Here is a 26,747-nt window from a genome sequence, read left to right on the forward strand (position 1 = left end):
AGACAGACAGACAGACAGACACACACACACACACACACACACACACACACACACACACACCCCTTCTACAGCTCAGGTTCTCCTGTGTCCCTGCAAAGCTTTCTGCTGGTCTTAGAAAAGATACTGGGTTCTGGAGGTCCCCAAGCTGATGGGGGATTCAGGAGGAAAATGGAAGAGCAGGGTGGGCGTGGGGGGTGTTTGTGGGCGGAGCTGCCATGGGCTCAGTTGTGGAAGGTCTGTGCAAGCTCTAGGCCCTCAGTCTACTAGCGTGGCAACTATCAATCCATAGAGGAGAGAGAGAGGACTCTCGGCCTCAGCTTCCTACGTTTGGATGTTTACAAGACTTTTCCCACCCATGTGCCTCTAGCACTAAGAAGGTGAGACCTGAAAAGTGTGTGCCGGGTGCTAGGCCAGCTGCTGCCAATAACAATGGGAAGCAGAAGAGGAGCAGCCTGCGATGGTGGAGGCTGGAGACGGGGGCTCCGCAGGTCTTCACACCCGCTCTCTGTCCAGCAGCCCGAGCCTGATTTTCTCTGTTTACCTCCTACCTGCCTGCTCTTGTTTCTGCCCCATCGTGCTCTGAGAACCCATGGCCTTTCCTTTCACTTTCCCCTCACTGTGGCAGACAGGTTGAGGGAAAAGAGCAGATTTCAGGGTGGGGCGGGATAGGGTGGGGTGGGGGGGTAGGGTGGGGGTGGGATGGGGTGGGGCGGGGGTGGGGTGGGGGCTGGTGAGGATCAAAGGGAACATTTACTCCAGAGAGTTTTGTTTTGTTTTGTTTTCAAGACAGGGTTTCTCTGTGTAGCCCTGGCTGTTTTGGAACTCGGTCTGTAGACCAGGCTGGACTTGAACTCAGTGATCCACCTGCCTCTGCCACAAGATATTAAAGGCTTCAAGCACTGGGCGGTGGTGGCACACACCTTTAATCCCAGCACTTGGGACCAGAGGCAGACAGATCTGAGTTCGAGGCCAGCCTGGTCTACAGAGAGAGTTCCAGGACAGCCGGGCTACACAGAGAAACCCTGCCTCAGAAAGAAAAAAAAAGACTTCAAGCAATCCAAACAGGCTTCCTGTCTTTCATGGCTGCTAATGAGGAAGGAAAGTATGCAGATACTCACACCCACGTCAGTAAGAAGTGACTAAGTCTCCAGAGGATGCTCTCCCAGGGAGACAGCCGTGGAAGACCTTGGGGATCTTTTGTTGTACAGAAGGGCAGTCATATGCAGAGACTCCTCTAGATTCTATCCTTACTCACTGGGATCTCTTGGACCCACAGACCTTATGAAAGGAACGCTTGATATCTTACTGTACACGGGCCTGGCCTAAATATAAACTAGAGGATTTAAAAAGTGGCCTTGAATGGGAAATATTAGTATGTAAAAAAAACAACAGGATAGAATGTCTCTTTATTCTTGAGCAGGTCCTGGTGTGGGCTGAGAGCTAGATGGACTTGTTTCCTGCTGGGTGAAGCTTAAGAGGCGGTAGCATGCCCCTTGTGTTTCCAACGCGCCTCACAATGTCTGCAAAGTGTTGGCAATAAAGGAAGCGCCTTCAGGGAAGCCTCTGGAAGCAAGAGAGGGGCACATTAGATGTAGCAGAAACTGCTCACTCCTGCAGGGTCAGGAGAACAGGAAGAGGTTCCACTCTGGGGCTCTGAAGTCAGACTGCCATGTTTGGAGCACCTAGGGGTGATTCTTTCTTCAGATTCTAGCTTCCCATGGTGAACAGGGGGTCTCAGTGTCATTGCTACCCTATTTTCAGTGTTGCTTTATGACCCCAATTATCACCCCCTTGGCATGCATCTGGCTTGGCCATTATGGGCAGGAGACCTCCAGAGGTGGGAGGATATTGTTATCCTAGTGACCAAGAGAGTCCTTGTGGATGTCTAGATTGGTGCCGTGGACCCTTCTGTCCTGATGATCTCTGTAGGAAAGCAAGGCACACAAGAGACAGACTCTGGAGCTCAGTGGGCTGAGACCAGTTATTGGAACAGCAAAGGGCCCAACCTTTCTGAGGAACAAAGGTTGTGCACTTGTAAGGGGGCTGAGGAACGTATAAATACACATATACATATAGGTGTGGTGATATATTGTTTGCCCTAATAAACTTGCCTGAGGATCAGAGGACAGAGCCAGCCACTAGATTAGATGTAGAGGTCAAGCAGTGGTGGCACACTCCTTTAATCCTGTTACTCGGGAGGCAGAGATCTGTCTGGATATCTGTGTGTTCAAGGCCACACTGGGCTACATGAGATTGATCCAGTATAGGAGAGAAACAGGGCCAGATGTGGTGGCCCACATCTTTAATCCTAGCCCTTGAGATCTCATGCCTTTACTTGGGAAGCACATAGGCCTTTAATCCTAGGTAATAATATGGCAGGGCAGAGAAAGGTATATAAGGCGTGAGGAAACAGGAACTCTCTTTAGGCTGAGGATTTCGTAGAGGTGAGAACTAGTGACTGGCTGTTCTGCTTCTCTGATCTTTCAGCTTTCACCCTGATATCTGGCTCTGGGTTTTTTTATTAAAAGACCATCTAAGATTCAAACAGGAAGCTGCCAGGAAGTTACAGCCGTTTTTTTATGGTTTGACTGGGAGTAGGATGAGTTGTTTTTGATACTGGCATATTGTTTTTGAGCTGAATGATCAAGCCAGGGTTAAGCAATTCTTCATGGCTTGGGTCAATCACTCAGTATAGCCTGACTCAATTTCTCATGACCTGTGACTATTACCCAACATTCCTCCTAATTAGATACCCTTCCCCATTAGGGATGGCAGTAGACCGCTTTGTTAAGGATGAGCCTTCTCTGTGACTGCTTTCTACCTTAAAGCTTGACCTCGTGGTTGAGTGATGAGATGGGATAGGAAAGAGTGGCAGTGCATTGGTGAAAATATCTCATATTCTGTTTGTTTGTTTGTTTGTTTAGAGATAGATAGGGTTTACCGCCGCCATGAGGAGCAGCCTTCAGTAGCTCGGGGTTGAGGGGGATCCACAGAGTCAGTGAACTAATCACTCGAGTTGACTTTTCTGAGGGAGTAAAACTTAACTCTCTGGGGCTGTCAAAAAAGGGAAAACACACACACCCCTTTAGGGTCTTACCATCATCATTTTTCTCTGTTCTTTTCTTACCTCTATCCAAGTGTATCTCCTCTGTCTCTCTCGACGTCTTCCTTCTAACTAACTTTATTTTTTTCCCTTACAGCTTATACACCCCAGCAATCTTTCAAACAGTATAAAAATTACAGTGTGGTTACGTGAATGATTACAATGAATACAAGTAAAAAAAAAACCAACATGTTTTCCATATCTGTTACATGATTAAACATTTTATATATTACGGGTGAAAAACAAATTCTCCCCGGAACTCACATACATTCATATCCAAGCAACTTGTTATAGATGATCGGAGTACAAGCAAGCACAGCATTTTTCTCGGCCAGTTCCTTTATTGGCAGGCCACATTTTGCAGTTACAGAGAAAGGATCAACCTCTTTATTTCTTATCTTAGAAGGTAATCTTATAAGAAATCTTAGAAGAATCACAAATCTGAACTTTTATATATGAAAAACAATCAGTCATCTCTATTTTAAAGCCTCAGGGTGCATACCCACTCATCAACAGTTTTTTTTTATATCAGGAAGTTAAGGTAGAAATGGGTGCAAGGAATTAATCATCACCCTTGATCACCAACACATCCTAAGGGATTAATAATCACCCTTGATCACCAACACATCCTAAGGAATTAATAATCACCCTTGATCACCAACACATCCTAAGGAATTAATAATCACCCTTGATCACCAACACATCCTAAGGAATTAATCATCACCCTTGATCACCAACACATCCTAGCAAGAAAGCCACATCAGCCGGCAGTAGCCAGGCTGTCATTGCTCTTGTTTCCTGGCCTCAACAAGTGCCTTGCTCAGCTATTAAAAGTGTGCCTTTAAATTGTCCCCCAAGATTTTTTTTTACCTCAAAGTCATTCACAAAAACATCTTAACCTAACCTAAAGTCATTATTTAAAGTTTTGCTTTAGCTATGATGTACACCAAAACCCATGAACACATCTCTCAACATTAAGATTAAAAAAGAACTTGAGCTAACTTAACTTCCGGAACACAATTGTTTTTCTTAATCATTAACCTAAGCCACAGTCTATTCAGCTCCTCAAGAGAAACTAGCTGTGTGACATTTCCTCATTCTTGTTTTCTATCCTCTGCAGCACCTGCATTATCAGAGGTGGGGGCAACACCACATCTTGCTTTTACCTCTATTAGTTCCCACTAAACTGGCCTCTATCATAATCCCTTACTATATTTATCAAAGACCCTCAATCATCAAAATCCTATTTAAACTAACACTATTATTGTATCATTGCTTCAGTTAAACAGTACATCTTGGGAGGAAGTCCTCTTCATAATAATCCACAGGTAAAAATGCCCAGTGGAACGGGATATTCTCATGAGGTAATCACAATACATTAAAGGCAGTGGGGATCTCCCATGCCCATTCACACCATGCCAGATACCAGAGAAAAGTGGCAGCAGCAAACATGTAAAAGACACAGCAGTCGCAAGAGACATTCTGGGCCTGAGGCTCTTGGAGCCTTGCCTGTCCAAGATTCATTCACCCATCAGAGCTTTGCTTCCTGGTGGGCTGACTTCCCGAAATTCAACTGCCACCTGCTGCTCCTCTGACATGGCCACTGGCAGAGTTTCTCTGTGTAGCCCAGCTGTCCTGGAACTTGCAGAGTTTCTCTGTGTAGCCCGGCTGTCCTGGAACTTGCTCTGTAGATCAGGCTGGCCTCAAACTCAGAAATCCACCTGTATCTGCCTCCTGAGTGCTGGCATTAAAGGTGTACTCCACCACTGCCCAGCTGATATCTCATATTCTAAGAGACTGAACTTCTTGCTGGACTTTACAGCCAGAGTTAATAATATAACTTGAGGTCACTTAAGATGGCTCTCCTACTGTGTGCTCAGTCTGAGGTTTAACTTTTAAGAGAACAATTTAACAACCAACCTTCCTTGCGGTTTCCCATGTAATCTACCTTTACAACCTAAGCTAATGCATGCCTGTAATCTTGTATTATGTTCCCCCTCAATGCCCCTGACCCAGAGAGCAATGCATGTGAATCGTTTGTTGAAAGCATCAAAAATAGAGGTTGAAAACAATTTTATAGAATCAACATCCACCATAGATGTTGCCTACAACACTTGGATATTTGTGAACAAAAAGAATGATGTTTGTAGTACTGTTTGTTGTCTGGGTCATTCAGGGTCAGTTAGAGCCAGTGACTTCCCTTGTAAAGTTCTGTTAAAGATGTCTGTAAAGTGTCCCTCACATCTTCCTTGTGTGATACTTTCTGTGCTGTTTAATAAATACAAAACAAGAGGCTGGAGAGATGGCTCAGTGGTTAAGAGCACTGGTTGCTCTTCCAGAGGACCTGGATTCAATTTCCAGCACCCACATGGCAGCTCACAACTGTCTGTAACTCCAGTCCAACACCCTCAAACAGACATACATGCAGCCAAAAACATCAATGCAGATAAAATAAGTAAATCTTTAAAAGACACAGAACAAATAAATAATAAAGCTCTTGGGGAGAGACGGCCACGGCTACAGATTCAAACTCATACACCCGACAGAGGATGTAAGACACAGGAAGAATGGAGTCGAGAATTCAAATCTGGACCCGCTCTTGGTTAAATGACGCCATGGGGAAGTGCTTTGATGCAACACTGATACATTACTGGTGATTCAGAGGTTAGCATTGATGTTGCAAAACTGACCACAAGGCAGGTGGATATGAAGAGCCAGTTCCTATTGAAAAATGGGCAGAGTGGCAAGCAAATGGCGGTGGCCTGAATGTTAGCCCAGCGCTAACGTGTTAGCTCTGGAACCTGGCTGGCCAGTATGAAAGGCAGCCAGCTGGGTCTCAACCAGCCCGGTGCCAAGTCACAGGCGTGATGCTTGTATAACCACGAGTTGTCTCCCCGAAAGACCCCCCGAGCCCACTCATCTGAGAACCAGATAGGGATGCTGCAGAGACACACCTGTGAGGGAGGTCCTCGCCCTTCAGCTGTGCATAATAACGGGCTGATAATTCTAAATCCTAATTGTTTCTCTGGGATTTCTACAAATGCCACACTAGGAGAATTTCTGAATGGGTAAATAGATGGGGTCCCCAGATGAGGCAGAACCTGAATTCTAAAATTCTTAGACTCTATCCATGGTGAATTTGGCTTCCAGGGTCTCCCCAGTAGGGCCTCAGATGTCTGTACAATGGGCTAATGGGCTGGAGCCTATGTGTGTCCTTTCTGCATCTATCTGGCTTGGTCTCCAGCTCTGTGAACTTGGATGGGTTAGTGATCACTGGGAAACATCTTGGAGTGTGGTGATCCTGTGAGGCTGAAGCGGAGCAGATCCATCACATAACTTGTGCTTGGTAGATACAGCAAAGGGGACTCAGGCATCTATCTTGCTGAGCTCCTGTGGTCTAAAGAGATAGAGTGGCCTTATGGCAAATCAAGTGTTTTGAAGAAGCATCAAATATCTTGGATACAGATGGTCCCCCTAGAGGACCTGGGTCCAAGTATCTAGTGCAGGATACTCCGAGACTGTGTTAATAAAATTAACCTTGGATCAGGGGGTAGAGCCAGAGACTAGCTGGCAGGAATTAGCCAGAATATGGAGGAGCCAGGGATGCAGACAGAGACACACAGGAAGGAATAGGGAAGGACTTAAGACATTTGCGGTCGTTTTTTGGTTTGGGACAGAAGGAGAGGCACTCTCTTGCTGGGTCTGTGGCCAAAAAGGAAGGTCAGCTGGTTGCTTCTTGGCTTCCCTGATCTAGCAGGTTTTCATCCAAGCATCTGACTCCCAAGTCTTTATTGTATAGAACAACTTATATAAAACAACGTATATAAAAACAAGTGTCTTTGGAAGGATGAAAGGCAGCATTGCCCAAAGAAAGACCAAAGAAACAGGGAGATGGCAGGGCACTGAGCTGTGGGCAAGATCAAAAACCCACTGTTTAATCCGGCCTCCCCCACTGCGGACTACGCTCGATGACCCCAGATGGACCAGGGAATGTGGGTAGAGAAACCGTAACCCTGACCAGAGACTCACTCTCTCTTTCCTCCTCCATTTCATTGTAGACGGGACAAGCTGGTTCCAAGATGCCTCCAAAGTGACCACTTAGCTGTTTTCTCAAACACTGGGCAGAATTAGACTTTTAGACATTTAAATAAAAACAAACAAACAAACAAAAAAAAAACAACCTGATTTTCTTTTGTCAGGAAGCATGGCTCTAGTATCCGCTGGGATGTTTTCCTTGGAGGGGATGGTGGGAGAATTCTGATCCGCCTACATTCACAGAGCCTTCTTGTTAAAGTAGCCTGAAGAAACACAGAGGGTGTTGGCTTTTCAGGCTGCCTGCCTCCATTTGCAGGCATACACTAACTAGACTGTGGCTACAGGCTTCCAAGCAGTTGATCACCCCAAGTCTAGCTAGGGAGGGTCTCAGGTGAGACATTAGTAAAGACAGCTTGACCCTCCTTGACCACGGGTACTCACTACCACTCATCCATAACTTAAAACTAACTTAAAAACTAAAGGAAAACTTGTCACTGGGCATGGTAGCACATGCCTTTAACCCTAGTACTCAAGAGGCAGAGGCAGGTGGATCTCTGTGAGTTCTAGGCCGGCCTGGCCTACAGTGTGAGTTCCAGGATAGCCAGGGCTGTTACACAGAGAAACCCTCTCTTGAACCCCCCAAAAACAAACAAAAACTTGTCGATCCCTGTTCCCAACACATGATCCAGTAAATGATAAGGCTCATCTGGACAAAACTGTACTGTTTACAGAGAAGCCTGTCTGGTGCCTTGGGTCCAGCCTGTAGTCACTGGACTCAAAGGCAAAGCTCCTGGCCAGTGGGTTCAGGTTTACAGATGAACAAATGCCTTTTGTGAAAACTGCCATGTGCTGTTTAAGCTTACCAACTAGTTATTTCTGGAGATGGGATTTGGCTGTCCCACTTCAAATCCAAGCATGTTTGTCTCCAAATGGCCTCCAAAGCCCCTTTCCTGAGTTAGGCAGCCCCCCCCCCATTCTGCAACCGCAAGAAGGAGAGTGAGGAAATGGCCAAAGTGTAAAGGCATTGTGGCTGTTACTTATCTCATGATATAAAGAAAAGCAGGTAGTAGAGAAAACAAGCCCAGCACCAGAGTTTTCTGCATCCATTCAAAACCAAAAGCATGGTTATGGTAGCTTACTCTATGGTCTGTGTTTTCCATACGGTTTATCCAAAACCAAAAGCATGGTTATGGTAGCTTACTCTATGGTCTGTGTTTTCTATACGGTTTATCCGGGAACTTACTGAGCCCCGTCATAAATAGTATGCACACAAGTAGTATTAATTTACTATGTGTGTAGTTTGGATTCAACATTCTTTTAAGATGACATCATACAGCACTGTCTTCCAGGCAAACAACTGCCATGACATCTGCTATGCCCACGTGCAAAAGATCGTCACAGATAGGCCTATTGATGGCTGATGTCTCCCATGGTGTCTGGGTGTTTTTCAAGAATGAAAAAGACAGAAAACTTCATCAAGTTACAAGAAGCTATCTGGGAGGGAGCCTCACAGTGTGATTCTAGCCACTCCATGCCAATCTTGAGTCACATGCTTTGGGATGAGGCTGAGGGGAGAAAGGCACAACCTAAACTCTGAGCGGACCTAGTGGAGGACCTTAGGATGCCCTTCAGGATCTAGGACTGCAGACCCCTGGACTGGCCCTCGGAGCTTACCTCATAGGAGTCCCCTCTCTCTTGGACAGACATGCCCTAGACTCTGCCACCTCTCAGCATGAAGCAGCTAGAGCGGTCATAGACCCGTTCCCCCAAAGTCTTTGGTGTCTATCTCTTGGGGCGGTGGGGGGGGAGGGGCGGGGCTGAAGGCAAGTTAGAGGGACATAGATAGACAAGGAGAGCAAAAGTGGGCTGCCTGAGGCGGGAAGGCACAGGGTAGGTATCCAAACAGAACCACCAGGGGAAAGAGGAGGACCTAGGGGCAGGATAAAATACCCAAGCCCCAGAAAGAGTCCTTTTACTCACTCCCAGCCTTAGGGCTCCTCCCATCCCAAAGGGATAAAGCTGTTACTTTGTTACTTGCTGTTCTCCGCTGTCTTTCGCAGATGTTTAGTTTAGTCCTTTGTTGCTCAGCAACCCTCAGGCTCAGCAGCATGGTTACAAAGTGACCTTTTTAAACTAACTTTCCCCCCTCTCAATTATAAGTGGCGTGGTGGATTGTCTTGGTGTCTGTGTTGTCGGAGGTCAGCTCCCACCTTTTACAGGTTCCTATGAGGAGGAGAGAAGAATAAGGAATTTGTAGATAGAAAGATAGCAGAGATAAGACAGACTGAAACAGATAGCTTTGGGGGGACCTGGGTCAATACCCAATGGCCCCTTCTGTCTCTTCAAAAGGGCTTTTTATAACGATGCCAAGGGGCTGGGCAAAAGCATACTGCACAGCCAAGTGCAGATCCTCCCAAACACCTAGCAACCATGCATGTGGTCAAGCCATCCCCTTATGCAACTCTGCTGGGTAAAGCAAGCTCAGATCTCACTAGGAAACTTCTGTGGGCTCCCTACACTGTGTCTAAAGTCTTAGTTGGCAAGTTTTCCCTCTGGGCCCTGGGAATTCATGACAACATTGTCCCTCCTCCCATGCCACATACATCTTCTGTATCACACCGTGGTGTCACAAACAGCTCCCACAGTCTGCCCGCTCTATCAAGGGTTGTCTTTCTCCCTATGGCTTCCCCCAGAACCTCCCTGAGGATGGACGTCACACCTTTATGGGGGCCGTGGGGACCTGACCATGTCTGCAGTGCCCGTCTGTAGATGGGGCTGCTGAATACGCCCTGAACGAATCTGACCCTGTGTGTGTTCCTCAAGACCACATTTCCCTCCTAATGTTAGGGACTTGCTAAGGGGGCATCACAGTGCAGATGAAGCCCGGGGACTGAGTTCAGGGCAGCTGGATAACAAAGCAGCACTGAGAGAGGCTGGGAATGATGCTGAGTGTAGAGCACTGGGGTCTGTATGCATAAGTGACTATCCAACCCCATTGCTAAAAGTGAAGTTATGCCCTTATCCCAGCCTGCAGCTTCCCAACTCAACGGCTGCCTCAGAGCACTGGGGTGGTGGTGGTGGTGGTGGTGGTGGTGGTGGTGGTGGTGATGGTGTTGTCCCAGTTCTTTGAGAAACCAGTTCCCATAGCCTGCTTCCTACCCACAACAGCTCACTTTGAAACAGGCCCTTCCGACTACACAGCATGCTGGAATCACACCCTCAGAGGATGGGCGGAGCCCTTGGGAAGAGCTCCAAGGTCAGGGGCCTGGAAAGGGAGAGCAGGGGAGCGGGTGTTTGTCAAGGGGAGGTGGGGACAAGCAGTGTGTGGTGACCACATGTGACTAAAGGCCTATTGGAAAGGGGGGCTGGTAGTGAAGTCAGAAGCCTGCTCTGTTCTGGGCTTGGGCTGTGCTGATTAAAGCCAAGAATCCACCAGTCCCCAGGAGGACTTCGTGGGACTGTCTGAAGGGAATGTCAGGGATCTTGGGGAGGGGACTGTCTAGAAAGGGGTCAGCATGAAGGCCTCTTCTCTACTTTCTGGCATAAAAGGGACTTCCTACCAATGATCGGCCATAGGGTGGGGACTTTGGGGATTTCTAACTTTGGGATCCTCAGGGTGGGTAAGGAGGCGTTAGCCAGAGCCTCCACAAGTCTATACCTCCTTGGGTTCCTGGCACCCTCTGAGCTGTGGATGGGACGAAGGGCGGCATTGGATGAAATCACCCCACATTGCCACAGCAGCTGCCTCCTCCTTAGCTGCATGGGCTTGGCCTCTGTTTAAAAGATTGCCTGGGAGGGAGATCCATCAGTCAAGCGGGTGCTGACCCAGGATGTGTACTCCATAAGACCGCAAGCTGAAGCATCCTCAGACCCACCTCGGAGCAAACCAGGCAGTAACAGAGAGGAGCCAACTTCTCTTGAGGCTGGACATTCCAGAACCACATCTGTCATTCCAGGCTGGTCTCTATCAGGAATGTCTGAACTGGACAGACCAGTAGACGGACGCCATCTCCACAGAACACAATGAAGAGATGAGGAGCTCAAGCTAGGGGCCACCTGCCCTGTCCACTTATTGGAAGGTGACCACTGAGGTCAGGCCTTTCCCCCTTGGGACCTTTCTGGGCTCTGTGGGATGCTGAGAAGTACCTCTGGCTTCTGCACCAGGGTTGTAACAAGCCCATGTTCCCTGAGGAATAGAGAATGTAGTGGTAGCACTACAAGAGTGACAGCTGGGCTGATGGAGCCGGACTCACCACACTGACACAATCCACCAGACACGAGGCAGAAAAGCACATCTTGTATTTATTCCCTTTGTCAGAGTTCTGGGAATCGCGATGAGAACATTGAAATCCAGCCCAGTCTACAACCCAGATAAAGAGTGACAGCAAGATTCTGGGCTGAAGGAGGCAAAGGTTACAGGGCAGGTTTCAAAAATGCTGATGTGCAGGGGTTGGGTAGGGGGAGTACTCCCAGGGGTCCATGGGAAGGTGGGGCCTGCTGGGATCAGCAGGCGTTAATGACTGTAGAGCAAGCAGCCCAGGGTCTAGGCAGAGCCCACAGGGGCACAGTTGATGAGGGTTCCACTGCCTACATAAGCAGTGGGAACAGTGGTTTTGGTGCCCCAAGGGAGCTGGGCTACAGGGTTGACCTCTTTCTGACCCCAAACTCCCTCCTGACAGAAAAGTGGAAGTAGACTGGATCTCCCTGCTGGGCTACCACAGACCCACCTGAGACCCCTGGGGCATAGCTGTGTCCTGGAACTTGGGGAGGCACTAATTCCTAAACCCCTCTCCTGGGGCACTGCACCCCAGCTTCTTGCACCCCAATGGCTCCTTGTGCTTCCTTGCTGTAGCTGCCAACTCAATGAAATTAATGAAATGAAATTAATGAAAATTGCTGTTTTACAGATATGTAATGCTTTGCAGGATGAAGTGTGTCTTTACACTCATTAAATAAATACGTCCATGTGAAGAGTTGGAGCAGAAAAGTAGACAGGTCCTCACAATACTGATCCCCTTGAGCCTGACCAGGGTCCTCACTCCTCAGTCCTGCTCCATCTGGGCCTGGCAGCTCTCACATCTGTCAGCACCGAGCAGTGGCCATATAGCAAGCAGGCCCTTACTGTCCAGGACTTTCAGGCCTCTGGGTAGGAAGCAGGGAAGGCGCTTGCCCACAAGTAGGGTCAGATGCTGTGTCTTACTGGGGAGTCCCATGCCCCTACTCCATCTCCCTGGAGCTTGTGCACACCTAGGTTACCACGCAGCCAACTTTGCAGAACCATCTAGAACCCAGATGGCTAGCTCTAGTCGGACCAACAACAGAGAGACCCTGGAGGCTGTGGCCACCGAGCGGGTCTGGTGGTTCCAAGAATAGCAGGAGTCTTCCTAGGTCCTCATAGGCTGCTGAGGCCGGGTAAGTGCAACACTGTTCTTTGTGTTCAGTTTGAAAGACCTAGAGGTTTGCAGGAAGCTTTCGTATCCACAGGATGATCAGACTCGAGGACCTGAGAAGCGCCCATGGGTGGCACATGGGCCATGTTTTGCCTTGAGGCACGTCCCTGTGATGTTGCAAAGCCAAGGACTGCAAACCTCTGAATCCAGCCATTATCGCCAACAGCGATAATGTAGACAAAACCCTACGCATCCTCTAGCAGGCCCAAGTAGGCTGAGACCAGAATAAATAAGGTCAGGCTTTCTCCCCTTCTGAAAGTCCTGTAGGGAAACAGTCTCCAGTGGATTTTGTAGGTGCTTTCAGAGTGGCTCAAATGCCCTTTTTCAAAGAACCTGGGACTGAGTCACGTGCTCACTCTGCGGCCCCTGCTGGGGAAGGACCTCCCCACAAGCGCCTCCTCTCTGTGCCGTTGGCTGGGCAAGGGCTGTTCACTGGAGGCTCCGTATTCTGATGTTGCTACGACCCACTGGAAAGGTCTCCCTCGAGGTTTCTGGTGTTAACCCTCTGTGCCTTTCAAAGCTGGGGACTCCTGTCTTCCACCACAGCACATAAGCAGACAGCTCACTGTCCCCCTCCGCCACCAGGCCTGTGGAAGTCGGTTCTGAAGCTGTATCCAACATGCACCGGGTGGCATCTCACAGAAGCCCAGTCTGCATCCTGGGCAGAGTCTTGTCAGGCATGGTCTGAAGGAAGAAGAGACAGGAGAGTGAAGGCAGGTCCTGCCTACTCATGCCTGCCAGGCGAGCACTTACTACTGAGCCATCCTCCATGTTTTCATTTTGGAGACAATGAAATGATTCTTCCCAGGACTCAGACTGGTGAAGGGAAAGGGACTAAAAACTAGAAGCATCTGGCTAGAGGAGCCACATGACTGGGTTAGGACCAAGAGGCCCAGAGCTCTTCAAGTTTGTCCCAAAGTGGCCTGACACTAGCTTGTCCAGCCTGGAGTGGGAGGTGTCAGCCATCGAAGCCTGCTCACCTAGGTAAGCAAACAGGCCCTCTCCCCTACACCCCCCACCCCTACACTGAGGGGACCACACACCCTGTCACCTCTAAGAGGGAAAAGCAAGTTCAGGGAGGTACAATCACTTTGAGGTGGCAAAAGTCCCTAAAGCCAGGGATATCGCCGGGCAGCGGTGGCAAACGCCTTTGACCCCAGCACTCGGGAGGCAGAGCCAGGCAAATCTCTGTGAGTTCGAGGCCAGCCTGGTCTACAGAGCAAGATCCAGGACAGGCACCAAAACTACACAGAGAAACCCTGTCTTGAAAAAACAAACAAACAAACAAAACAAAACAAAACAAAACAACCCAAAAAAAAACAGGGATATCTTCTGGTGGTCAACCATCATCCATCATGTGGATGTCTTTCCAATACTGGGATATGAATCCACACCTCTGGAGACTATGGAAGGTCCATCTGCCCCTGTTCTCAAGACTATAGAGCACACTTCCACCAAGCGAGACGGAGCTGCCAGAGTCACAGCGTCGATGGGTCCCACAGAGCAGAGGCAGGAGGGCCCTGGGGACCCTGGAAGTTTCCACCACAGGGCAGGGTTTCTACATCTATGGAATCATCAGCTATTTAAAACTACCAACTGAAGGTGTGAAGGGCCATGACAGCTCAGCCAACCTGCTGCCCCCAAGGCACACTCACCTGTGAGTTCCCGCTCTACAGTCCGGGGACCTGCGGGTCAAAGCAGAGAGGTTCAGGCTTTGTTGGAGGGTAAGCTCACAGTGGTATCACCCCTTCTGTCCACCATCTCCCCAAGGCTTCTGCTCTGGGCAGGAGAGGGCTCCCACGGGGGCTTCCCAGACAACCTTGCTTTTAAGGGAAGATGGATTTTAAGGAGCAAGTGTACAGGGAGCAATTATAGTTTTCTTTAGTTATAATAAAAGATAAATTAGATACAAAACTTTAGACTTACCAAGATAGATAGTTTCTCTAATTTTGCCAGATGCAAATGGATTAGATAGTGTTGTTGTAATTCTTACTTAATAACTGTTTTGTTGTATATAATCTTACTATGTTAAGGTTAAAACCTTTCTTTTTAATTAGACAAAAAGGGGGAAATGCTGTGGAATAATTCTCTTGTACACTGTAAAGATGCGTCACTTGAATTGGTTTAATAAAACGCTGATTGACCAGTAGCCAGGCAGGAAGTATAGGTGGGGCAACCAAACTAAGAATGCTGGGAAGAGGAAGGGTGGAGTCAGGAGTCACCAGCCAGATGCAGCGAAAGCAAGATGAGAATGCCTTATTGAGAAAAAGATACCAAGCCACGTGGCTAAACATAGATAAGAATTATGGGTTAATTTAAGTGTAAGAGCTAGTTAGTAATAAGCCTGAGCTACTGGCCAAGTATCTATAAGTAATAGTAAGCCTCTGAGTCAATTATTTGGGAAGTGGCTGTTGGGTATTTGAGAGTGGCTGTGGGACACAGGAAAACTTCCACCTACAGTTACTTTATGTCAGGGCTGGAGAGATGGCTCAGTGGTTAAGAGCACTTGCTGCAGGCGTGGGGGAGGAGGGAAGAGAGGAATCTGGGGTTGGTATGTAAAATGAATAAAAAATTTCTTAATTAAAAAAAAAAAGCACTTGCTGCTCTTGCAGAAGACCTGGGTCCAGCTCCCGATACCCACATGGTGGCTCACAACCACCTATAACTTTAGTTCTAGGGGATCCATGCTTTTTTCTGACCTCTTTGGGCTTCTGCACACAGGTAGTACACATATATACTCAGGAACACACACATACAAGCAAAATGTAAAATGTAAATATACATATACATACATACATATATATATATATATCCCTGGCACAGTCTGGCCAGATCAGTGGGGCCATGGTCAGGGAGAGTAGTTCAGACATCGCTGGTATTGGCCACAAACTGGGAACACAAGGGTGGCGTGTAGGAAAGGGAAGAAGGTTTTGTGAGGGGCTGAGCCAGGCTGTGAGCTGGCACAGGACTCCACTTAGCTTCATCCACTTCCTGAGTCCTTCCAACATTTCTAGACTTCCTGGCCATAGACCCTGCACTGTGGCCCATGTGCAGGACGTGGTGACTTCACCACTTTCTGGGCCTGTCCTTGGAGTGCACAAAACTCCAGTCACATGGTCTTGCCCGTGACTTACAGCAGCATCAGTTGGCTTCCACAGAAATGAAGTATATCCCTTTTCTGGGAACTGGACTTGTATCCTTTAGAACATAAGTGTGAGTATGAGCCTTCAAAGGCTGAGTACTCTCCAGCCCATCCACGCCACCTCTGAATCTAGACTCCATCATGCCCTGGAGCCCGGAACATGAGCTTCTCGTCACGAGAGTGGCTCTATTGGAAACAGAGGGTCTAAGCCTCTTCTGGGAGGCTTCAGGCTCTTGCTGAGCATGCTTATGCCTTTAAAAAGCGGACCTTAAATGAAATCTTCTCAAGGAGTGTAGGAAGCTGTAAGAACCAAAGCATTTACAGCAACAGAGTAAACGGTCAATGAGTCTCATGCGAACCTTCATAGTGTCTGTGGAGACACCTGCTTCTGTAAACCCAGGCGAAAACCAGTACCACCAGTACTACAGCGAGGGTGCTGAAAACGACCGCGTAGTTCTTCTGGTTGTCGTTTTCCGGTGGATTCTCTGTGCTCCTGTCATTGTTTCCAGTGGAATTTTCTGCAGGAAAGGGGAAATGGGCTGGGGATGTGGCTCAGTGGGTACTTGCTTGCTTAGCATACATTAAGCTCTGGGTTCAATGCCAGCACCACATAAACTGGGTGTGGCAGAACACACCTATAATCCCAGCACTCCAGAGGTGGAGGCAGAGGATTAGTTCAGGGTCACCTTGGTTACCCAGTGAGTTTGAGGCCAGCCTAGGCTACAGGAGACGCTGTCTAAGGAAAGGAAATGTGGCCATGTGGTGAAGGCTCACACCTTTAATCCCAGCACTGGGAGGCAGAGGTCAGCCTGGGCTACAGAGCGAGTTCCAAGACAGGGCTACAAAGAGAAACCCTGTTTCAAATCCCCCTTCCCCCCACCCCAAAAAGAAAAAGGAAATGGGAAAATGCCCAAGACTTAAAGACCTTGATGGGAGGTCTTTTCCATGGAAAGAAGTGGGCAGCAGATTTTTAAAAACTTCCCTCTCGTCACTGTGTGAGTTTTAAAACCTCAGGCTGGTATAGGGGTGCTCTTTCAGGCAAGGGTCCCCATCCTACTGTGAAACTTGGAGTCGTGGTCAGTCCCTGGGCTTGCAAGGGAGGGGTATGAAAGAAATATAGACTCTTCTGGGGGTGACACTCTTTGATGTTTGTACAATACACGGGTACCCACTGTGTGGCAATTCTGTGGCACTGAGTATGCCAATACAGTGGCATCACTGACCCCAAAGAAGGTAGCCCCTCCTTACACCACTGCACCCCAGTTCCTGGCCTCTTCTCATCTGCCTATCCCTCTGTGGACCACCTACCTATTTGGGACATTTCCTATTAACAGAATCACCCTTCTGATTTCTGGGGCCTGGCTTGGTTCCTCACCTGGACTGGGAGAGTTATGGCCTCTGAGGAGGGTCTTGTCTTTGTGGTCCATAGAGGACCCAGCCAACAGCCAAGCCCAGCTGACTGTCCTGAGGTGGGCACCACATGTTCAAAGGCAGAAAATGTGGCCTCTGGAGAGGGTCATGTCTTTGTGGTCCATAGAAGACCCAGCCAGCAGCCAAGCCCAGCTGAATGCCCTGAGGTGGGCACATGTTCAAAGGCAGAAAATGTGGGGGAGTGCCCTAGTATGGCCCCCTATCCTTTCTGGAGGATGTGGGAGAATACAGCAGATGGCAATTAATAATTCAGGTGTTGGCCCACCAGATGAATAATTCCCTGATGGAGGAACCCCATTCAAGCAAAGCTTATGGGGCCATTGACTCTGAACACTGTTGCTTCTGTCTCTTATTTTTCTCATGTGCCATTACATTTCTTCCCTAAAAACAGCTATGGTATTTTCCCCATTGATGGTGTGTTTATCTCATGAATATATTTTTATCTTTTGGGCACACATATAGCTGTGGATGGTCAGGAAGATGATTTCTGCTTAAGCTGTATAATTTTGATGAATAGAAATAGTAATAGGATATTTTTTTATTATTCAGACTGACATAGGGAAGTAACAGTATTCTCAGTCACAGAGACAGCTAATTTTAGACTTTAGAGCAAATCCAAAATAGACTAATTGCCCGGGGAGATGAACTGTACAAGGTGTCTGTTTGTTAAACCAAAGCCAGGCTGATAACATTAAGACATAACCCCTGCAGCAATTGACTTTCTGCACATACTCCTAACCTCAAGGTTCAGCCAACTGTTTATTGTTTAAGTACTGAGTTTCAATGTCACTCTCCGTGATGTCTCTCAGGCTATGTGCATGGCCAAGCGTTACTCACTGGCCAGTCAATGAAACTATGTGGTCAGAATGGCTTTGTTTCTTATTGTTTACTCAAGAAATGTTATGTGACCCTGAAAATAGGATTCATATTTGTCCAGAGTTTTTTGCTGTAGTAGGATATGTAGCTGAATGCATAGAGAAAGAAGTGTGCGGGAGAGAGAAAAGAGATGTATAACTATAGGATAGAGATGTATATGTGTAGGAGAGAGGTATGGGAAAAGAGAGAGATGTGGAAAGAAGCAGAGTAGCTATGTAGGAGAAAGAGCTGTGTAGAGAGATGGAGTAACAGCTATGTAAAGATGTATATGAGAGAGAGAGAGAGAGAGAGAGAGAGAGAGAGAGAGAGAGAGAGATGTGTGTAGAAGAGAGATGTAGCTCTGTGAAAAAAGAGATGACTGTGTGTAGAGATGTATGGCTGTGCAGGAGAGAGATGTATGTATGTAAAGAGAGATATGCAGATGTATGTAAAGAATGTAGCTATAAGCTGGGAGGTGGTAGTGCAACACCTTTAATCCCAGCACTCAGGAAGCAGAGGCAGGCGGATCTCTGTGAGTCTGAGGCCAGCCTGGTTTACAGATCGAGTTCCAGGACAACTAGGACTGTTACACAGAGGAACCTGGTCTTGAAAAATAAAAAATAAAAAATAAAAAGAATAAGAATGTAGCTATATGGAGACAGGGATTTTCAGAAAGAGGATTTTTCAAGATGAAGTAGAAGAGAAAGTTACCATCAGAAAGTGTGTGTTTCCTTATTTTCTCCTCAGATAGAAAAGTCTAGCCCTTGCCACATTCATGGATTTTTTTTTTTTTTTTTTTTTTTTTTTTTTTTTTTTTGCATACCCTGGTGCTGCCTGGAGGCTGGCCCCCCTCCCCCGCCCCACAGGCAGTGTTAAGTTCTGTGGCTCCTGAGGTGCACCAGGCCCTGCAGAGCCTCAGTCATCACTGGCTAAAGAGCCCAAGAAACAGCTGCTGTGGATGACAGCCACACTAATCATTTGTCTGGACAGTGAGTACAGGTTACTGTGACAAGCCTGAGCAGGAATCTCTATTCCTGCCTTCAGAAACCAAGAGCCCTCCTCGCTACTTTATGATACTGATCATCTGAAAGGAGTCTATTTATGACTGGGCCTCTCCTATCCCACAACCTGGATGCTCCCTGAATCCCTGTAACCCGGCCTAGGCCTCACCTGCCTGGCTGATGCTGGTGAGATTCTGGTGGAGAACCACATTCTCTACACAGCAGCTAACATTCACATGGGCCAGCCATGGGATCCTCAAGGTGCTGACCACATCATATAGGCCCCGCTCATTCAAGTAGACAGTGTTATTCTGCAGAGCCTCGTCTATCAGGCTGTTGTCTGTCCTGTTGATCCAGTACAGGTTGGGCTTTGGGTAGCCATTCGTGGACATGCAGGTGAAGGTGAGTCCCTGGCCTTCGGTGGGGTTGCTGGAAGTGCTGATGATGGGTGTGCTGAAGTTCGCTGCAGGGAAAAGGAGGCAGTGGTGAGGGAGGCTCAGACCAGTGGGGAAGCATCACCAAAGCAAAGCCAAGGAAGCTCACACTGCCTGCGGGGCCGGATGCCCCACAGATATGGATGGCTAAATCTTTGCTGCCGATTTGACTGGACGGAACCCACCTGTTCTTAGACAAACCTCTTGGCATGTCTATGAGGGGGTCCAGAGGATTGACTGAATTAACTCCCATGATGCACTGGGAGAACGGATAAGAAGAGAACAGGGGGCGCTAGACGGGATGGTTCGGAGCACCGGGCTACTCTCCCAGAGGACTTGGGTTGGATTCCCAGCACCTGCACAGAAGCTCACAACCACCCACCTGTAACTCCAGCCCCACATGATCTGATTCCCTCTGTGGCCATCAGGCATGCACATAGTACACAGACACACATGCAGACAAAACACCCATAGACATAAATATTTTAAAAGAAAGGGGAAAGGGCTGATAGCCAGCCTGCCCTTCTCTTTGCATCCTGGTCTGCCGTGGTGCTGAACAGCCAGCCGCTGCCACATGCTCCTGACGTCACCTGCACTGCCCTGCCGCCATGCCTCTCGCTCCAGGATGGCCTGAAACCTGAAACTATGGGACGTCTCTGTTCCTTTGTTGTCTGTATCAGGTGTTTTGGTCATTAATGTAGCTAGGCATGGTGTGGGGGGAGGAGGGGTGTGAAGAATAACACTGAGCTTGGTGGGCAGTGATGGCTCCCACGCCAAACCTCTGATCCCTCAGGTGGGCCTAGTTTTCCTCACTGGAGACATACTGCCTCCCCACCAAGGGCTCCCAAATCCTTGGTGGAGTTAAGCTTTCCCTTAAAGCCGACCTTATTTAGATGTCCAGCACTCCTTACTTCTTGTGCACGTACACATTTGAGAACATGCTGGGGGCGTGAGGGGGGTGCATGTGCACGTGTGTAGGGGTGCACACGTGTAGGAGCGCACGTAGAAGCCAGAGGACAGCCTCTAGTGTTCCATAGCAGCTGTCCCACTTTGTTTTTTAGGGGGCAAAGGTGCTGCTCACTGGCCCAAAGCTCAGTGGGCTAGGCTGGCTAGCCAATGAGCCAAGGGATCCACCTATCTCTGCCTCCCCGGTGCTAGGACCAAATGAATGCCACTATGCCTGACTTTAGATGGGTGCTGGGTGGGATTGAACTAAGGTCCTCGTGTTAGTATGGTAAGCACTCTACTGAATGAGCCATCACACCCCCCCCCCCCACTCCCCATTAACTCAGTTTTTAGTATCTACTTTGAGCTGAGTTGGGCCGTTGAAGACAGAGATGGCTAGATAAGCAGTTCTCTGACACCGGGGGGGGGGGGGGGGGGGGGGGGGCGCTCTCAGTTTTGGACTCTGCTCAGATCAGAGCTGTGCAGGTAAGCAGGAGCCCACCAGAGAGACAGGCTGGCCTGGGGTTTCCTCAGGAATGTTCAAGAGCATCAGGCTGAGTATGGCCCAGTCTCTGCTGGAGGGTCTTACCTGCCACATGCAGCCTGACCATCTTTTTTAAGGTATTTCCTAACTCTGTAGACTCCCTAAACACTTGGCACGTGAACTCCTGGGTGTCCTGGGGGGTGACGTTCTGCAGGTACAGAGAGAAGTCACCCTGCTTCATGCGGTCCAGTGACAGATGGGCCCGGTTCTTGTAGTGGTTGTCTGCATACATCCCTGTAGACCCATTAGGCAGGTAGTAAGTCACCACAGTTTTGGGGTGGTGATTCTCGATTTGCCAATAGACATACAGATCATTCAAACTGAAATGGCTTCTGTGGGGATAAACACAGCTGAGCTCCACATCGCTGCCCACCATCGCGTGGATTTCCTTGACTTCACTCTCTGCAGAGATTCCAAAGCAGCACAATGTATTACTCACTCACAATCCAAATGCTAATCCCATCCCAACCCAACAAGGCAAGAAAGGAATTTATTACTCCAGCTTCATTAGGAGGGTGGGTGAGGGTCTTGTATCAACTCAGGTGTAAGGTACAGGCTTCTACCTAGTGCCAACGCTGGTCCCTCCCAGGCTTTGCAAGAAGCCCCCAGCTCTTCCCAAAGGTGGCTTTTATGGTTCACCATGAAAAGAGACCAAGAGAGACATTCTACTGACCCCAAGCAAGGAATGCAATGGGAAGTATAGAGTTTGGAAAAGCACTTCCCTTTATGATCTCCAACCCTGTCTATCAACCTAGGTGTGGTCCCCGCTCTCTCCAGTGGGCCTCTGGAGAGGCCAGAGGGGCTGTGACGAGGGCTTCCCTGATGCCCTGCATCTATGCCTTGCACAACACGAAGCGTCCCAACTTACCAGCGCGCAGGCTGCTGAAGAGCAGCAAGAGCAGGCCAGGACTGGAAAAGAACCCTCCTGAGAGACAAACGAGATGCTGCTTCTTCCAAACCGGCCGACTGGTTCCCAAGGACAAGAAATGGTGACACCTGTCAGAGATGTGAACTCCCCTGTAGAAGGACCCTTGGCTGGTGTCCCACAGAGACCTCAGAGAATCCAACCAGGACCATACATCTCCCTTCCTCCCACTCACAGCAAGTCCCCAGGGCCTGACAGCCCCCACACTCTGAAAGACAGTCGATTTGTGTGGTGAAAAAGGGCACTGAGAGCCACTGCTGAGTCCTGTGTCCCCTCCCCGTGACCTAACTTTCCTGAAGAGGAACACAAGACGGTAGGAAGCTGCAGCTGAGGTGATGAGGACATGGAGACTCTTGATGGCCCCCAGGGAGGCATCCTCCGGGTGAGGGGCAGAACCATCTAAAACCAAACTGGGTGGGATTCCATGTTTCAGACCCTTGGTGGCTGGGATGCTTCTCCCAGACTCTCGAGGGACTTCGTGTCCTGGGAGACTCAGCCTTGTCATCTCCTCTTACAAGCCACACAGAAAGCCTTGCCAGTGCGGGGGGGGGGGGGGGGGGGGGGGGGGGGGCGGCGGATATGAGGGGGTAGGGGGTGAGCAGGGGTTGGGGAAGGGGAGGCGCCTCACCCTACTCTAAAGCAACCTTTAATACTTTAGCCAGCACTTGCCCAGTCTCGCAAGACTGTCTGTTCTATGCAGACGCTGCTTGGGGTTAAGACCTTACAGTGCGGTATAGACGCTTTTCAGGTGTCCATGCACCTTCAACATCTGAAGCGTCACCCTCCCTCAACAGCAGTCCTGAAACTGCTCAGAAGATTGTCGCAAGAGAAACCCTTCGTCAGTGGTGGGCAAGCCATTGTGCCTCAGGCCTAGGGATCCCCCACACAAACTCAAGCCAGTCACTGCCCATCAGGGACTCCATAGCCTGCGCGCGCGCTTCCCTTTTCTCTCCCTGGAGACTCCGTAGGTAGGACACCTGTGGACGTGGACAGAGGGTCTCACCAAGTAGCCAGGAGAAACGGGTTATCCACTTGCACAAGTGCCGAGGGGATATTGTAGCAAAAAGCCGGAGTGCAAAAACTGCCACACACACACACACACACACACACACACACACACACACACACACACACCCTTCCCACTTCCCCCTGCCCAGCTGGATCTGTGAAGTATGCCAAGTGTAGCGAGGAGGCGCCCTGTCCCCAAGTGGTGGGTATCAGCCAGTCTTTGAGGTAGCACACATCCTTCCTTCTGGGAAGTCAGCAGGGAGAAGGGCGGTGGCGAGTAAGCCTGTGCCGGAGACTGGTGTGAGTCTTCACCTTCAGCCTCGGATTTTGCTCTTCAGCCTCCTCCCACGAGCGGCCCGCCCACGCGCCGGGGCTGGTCGGCGGTACAAGCCGGTTGGCCCCGCGCCGCCCCCTGCCGTTCATGCACGCAGGTCCAGGTGAGACGGTGGGGAACAGGGGACATCCGCGCCTCCATTGGGCCGCTGCGCTACCGTCGGGCGCTCTGAGCCCCGACTCCGGGTGGGTCCCCGGCTCCAGCCCACGGCTCCCCCACCCACCACCCACCCCACTCAGGGGACACGATCGCGAAAGGACTCACTTCGGCAACATGGTGCGTGCGCAGACTCCGGACTGCTGGACCCTCGGGGCGCGTAGAGCTGCAGCTGCCGGAGTCCCGGAGTCCTCGGGGAAAACGGAGAGCTGGGGCTGCCAGGACTCGGGGCGCGGAGATCTGGGGCTGCCGAGACTTGGGGCGCAGGAACCGCTGTAACTGCGCTCGCTAGCGCTGCGCGTCTGGCCCGGTTGGGTACAGCCCCAGATCCCCGCCCTCGGCCCGTCCCTCCCGCCACAGCCTCGGAGGGGGGCGGGAGGAGGCGGGAGCGGAAGGTCTCACTCAGGCTCCCCGAGAGCCTCTGACTGGGCAGGGACAGAGCCCGCTTGTCGGCGGGGAGGAGACAGGGGCCTGAGTTACAGGTGCGAGGGCATAGGATGGTTTGCAGATCCGTCCAGCTCCACAGGACGGGCGGCACCGAGGGTCCGTGTGGGAAGACACAGCACTCAGCTGCTGGCCCCCGACGTTGCCCAGAACATGCCGGGTCAGGCCTCTGCATCCTTCCTCTAGAATGCTGTGTCTTGCATAGGATGAACCTGGGTTCAGAGCTCCAGGTCGGGGACCTGGGGCTGGCTAAGCACCGGAGATGAACGGAGAACCTAAAGACTAGGAATTAATGAATGGAAGGCAGGCAGGTGGCAGAGGAGTGGGGGCCAGCAGGAGGGAGGAAGGGAGGGGAAGCAGGGGCTTCACTCTGGTCCAGCCCTCCTGTCACCCAACTATTTCCCAGTCTTCGAAGGTTTGGTGATCCCGAACATTTGCCCAGGAAGACGTTGAAGAGCCTGGGTTGGTGTTTCGTTTTTAACCTCGAAAGCCAGGCAGACTTGGCAATCCTGTTCCCAGCCTTGTGTTGCCTGGCACTTGATCCGGGAGCGGCCTAAGGGTTCACAGGTGCTGAGCCCTGCTAGGCCTGAGTCTAAGGACTCCCAGATCACTTCATTCCACGCTTTCTCCCCGGCTCCACCTGCCAGTGAGTTGAGAATGTGGAGGCCAGGAGGGGGCAGGTTCCCCCCACCCCACCCCACCCCCCACTCATGGAAGGGCCTGGGCACAAGACTGATAGAGAGGACACTATGGCAGCCCACCCTTACCCTCAAAACACACACACACACACACACACACACTGCTTACCACTTGAGGTCTGCAGATGTGTTCCTCACCAGGCAGGAGGGATGTGCACTGTCACCGTTTTATCTCGCCAGCTACTGATCAGGAAGGAGCAACAAGCCATCTGACCCAAGCTCTAAGGTACAGGAGGCATACTTCCTGGACTCCATGCCTCTTGGAAGGATGTCATAAGGTCAGCAGAGCTTTAGTGAACACTGTTAGAGTCCTGAGGGAGCACCACAGATCACGGCTGGTTGGTGGCGGCGGCAAGGGCACACACCTTTAATCCCAGTACACAGAAGGCAGAGGCAGGCAGATCTCTCTTGAGTCCACCCTGGTCTACAGAGTGAGTCCCAGGACAACCTGGGCTACACAGAGAAACCCAGTCTTGAAAAACCAGAGAGAAGGAAAAGAGACTGAATCTTTGGCTCTTGGCAGTCACCATCAGGGAGCAGGCAGGCTGAGGCAAGCTCCAGGGAACAGAAGAGGCGAAAGGGAGGTGGTACCAGAACTGCTGAGGGAAGCAGCCTGGGAGGGAGGTTTGGAGGCCCTCCTGAAGGGAGGGGCTGCCTTCTATTTGTGCTAGGAGAAACAGAAGTATCGGAACTTGACCACTGGGCTCTGGGAGAGATAATCCAGGAGTCTTGCTGGGTACCACCTTGGGTTGGTGGCCTGAGTTGTGTCCCCATCTCCCCACACTAGGTTGGCAGCAGCTGAGGGAGGCTTCAGCAGAAGACTGTGTTGAGGAGTTGCCCTGGCATCACTGGGCAGATGAAGAGGATGGGTACTGCTGAGGGGTGGCACCATGCCCTGTGTTCCAGCTCCCCTGGCCAGAGGCTCCCCAGTTCCACTCCAGAAGCACAGCCCTGCCGCTAATCTCAAGACTCTCTGATTGAATAGGTCTGACTTGACGTCAACCTCTGGGCCCATCACTGGTGCCCAGGGACCCGAACAGCACCCCCTCTGGCTGACACTTAGGCCACTCTTTGTCCTGTGTCCACCCGGATGACCAACCCTCAACCCCATACCCAGCAGTTCTTCCTGGCAGACAGTGGGAAGCTATGGTTGGAGGGGCTTTTGTGGCAAAATTGGATCACATGATGGCTAGCAAAGTGGCAGGGACTGGAGCTCTTCAGAAATGGGTGCCCCGCCCCCCTCCACATCTGGGATCTCAGAAAGCCAAATGCGGTTCTTTAGGCAGAGGGATCTTAGCAGAGCAAGGAAGTGAACTGAACCTCAGAAGTGGACACTAGGCAGAGCTGGGCAGAGGAGGAGCCCCCGGGAGAAGGGGACGCCAAGGCAGGAGACAGTGGCAAGTGTGTGGCTGGGCTCAAATCCCACCTTTGCTTCCTGGTGCACCATCAAGTAAATTACTTAGTGCTGGCGAAACAGGGATACTGTGAGCCTGTACGGCAGAGGTCCTCAAGCTGGGGGTCATGACCAACTTGAGGGTCAAATGATCCTTTCACAGGGATCACCTAAGACCATCTGAAAACGCAGATACTTACATTATGATCCATAGTAGGAGCAAAGTTACATTTATGAAGTAGCAACGCATATAATTCACAACATGAGGAACTGTATTAAAGGGTCGCAGCATTAGCAAGGTTGAGAACCGCTGCTGTAAGATACTGAGTAGTCAATCCTGAGTTGGTGTGACACTACATGGGTCGCATGCAGATAGCCTTCTGCTTTGACTTGGTTTTGAGAAAGGATCACTCCAGGCTGGCCCCCAGTTCTCAATCCTCCTGCCTCTGCCTCCCAGTGCTGGGATTACAGGCATACACCACCATACCCTGCTCACACACATTATTTTAAGGCAAACATAGAGCTGGGAGACTGTGGCTGGGGCATAGTTTTGGCTTTGCCTTTAGAGGTGTCTGTTCCTGGCAAGCAGATGTGGGAAGGCTGGTGGTTGGATGTGAGATCCAGTAGACATCATATACTCCTGCTCTTTAGGTTTCCAAGTATGATGAAAGAAAATGTGGAAAGTGTGTAGCCTCAAGTGTCTGCTGGGTACTCAGAGACCAGTGAACCTTCTAGCAGGGCAGCTTGGCCTTACCACATCCCTGGAGGCCACGACAATGACTGCCTTTAACATCACAGACATTTGTGGATACTGAGAGTGATTCCTGGCTGGAGGAAGTCACTCTTCTC

The 26,747-nt window shown here is 50.1% G+C and overlaps 1 protein-coding gene across 1 annotated transcript; it reads right to left on the reverse strand.

Annotated features, from left to right (window-relative positions):
- Positions 1-11,422: 11,422 nt before the first annotated feature.
- On the reverse strand, positions 11,423-23,699 carry Icoslg (inducible T cell costimulator ligand). Its single transcript, XM_052744551.1, has 7 exons — positions 23,472-23,699; positions 21,809-21,936; positions 20,986-21,342; positions 19,187-19,480; positions 16,090-16,248; positions 14,244-14,273; positions 11,423-13,272 (listed from the first exon to the last, which is right to left on the reverse strand). Exons 1-7 carry the CDS (start codon positions 23,480-23,482, stop codon positions 13,262-13,264), a joined length of 990 nt encoding a protein of 329 aa, XP_052600511.1. The 5' UTR covers positions 23,483-23,699; the 3' UTR covers positions 11,423-13,261.
- Between the last annotated feature and the right edge of the window lie 3,048 nt (positions 23,700-26,747).

Source organism: Peromyscus californicus, unplaced genomic scaffold (assembly GCF_007827085.1).
Source record: "Peromyscus californicus insignis strain IS unplaced genomic scaffold, ASM782708v3 Scaffold_19__1_contigs__length_69161282, whole genome shotgun sequence".
Lineage (NCBI taxonomy): Eukaryota > Metazoa > Chordata > Mammalia > Rodentia > Cricetidae > Peromyscus > Peromyscus californicus.

Bases quoted from the DNA above. Each gene is read 5' to 3' on its own strand.
- Icoslg (XM_052744551.1), bottom strand. The intron at 21,343-21,808 runs GTAAGTTGGGAC...GAATCTCTGCAG, and splicing joins CTTCAGCAGCCTGCGCGCTG to AGAGTGAAGTCAAGGAAATC. The intron at 16,249-19,186 runs GTGAGGCCTAGG...CCTTTCCTGCAG, and splicing joins CACCAGCATCAGCCAGGCAG to AAAATTCCACTGGAAACAAT.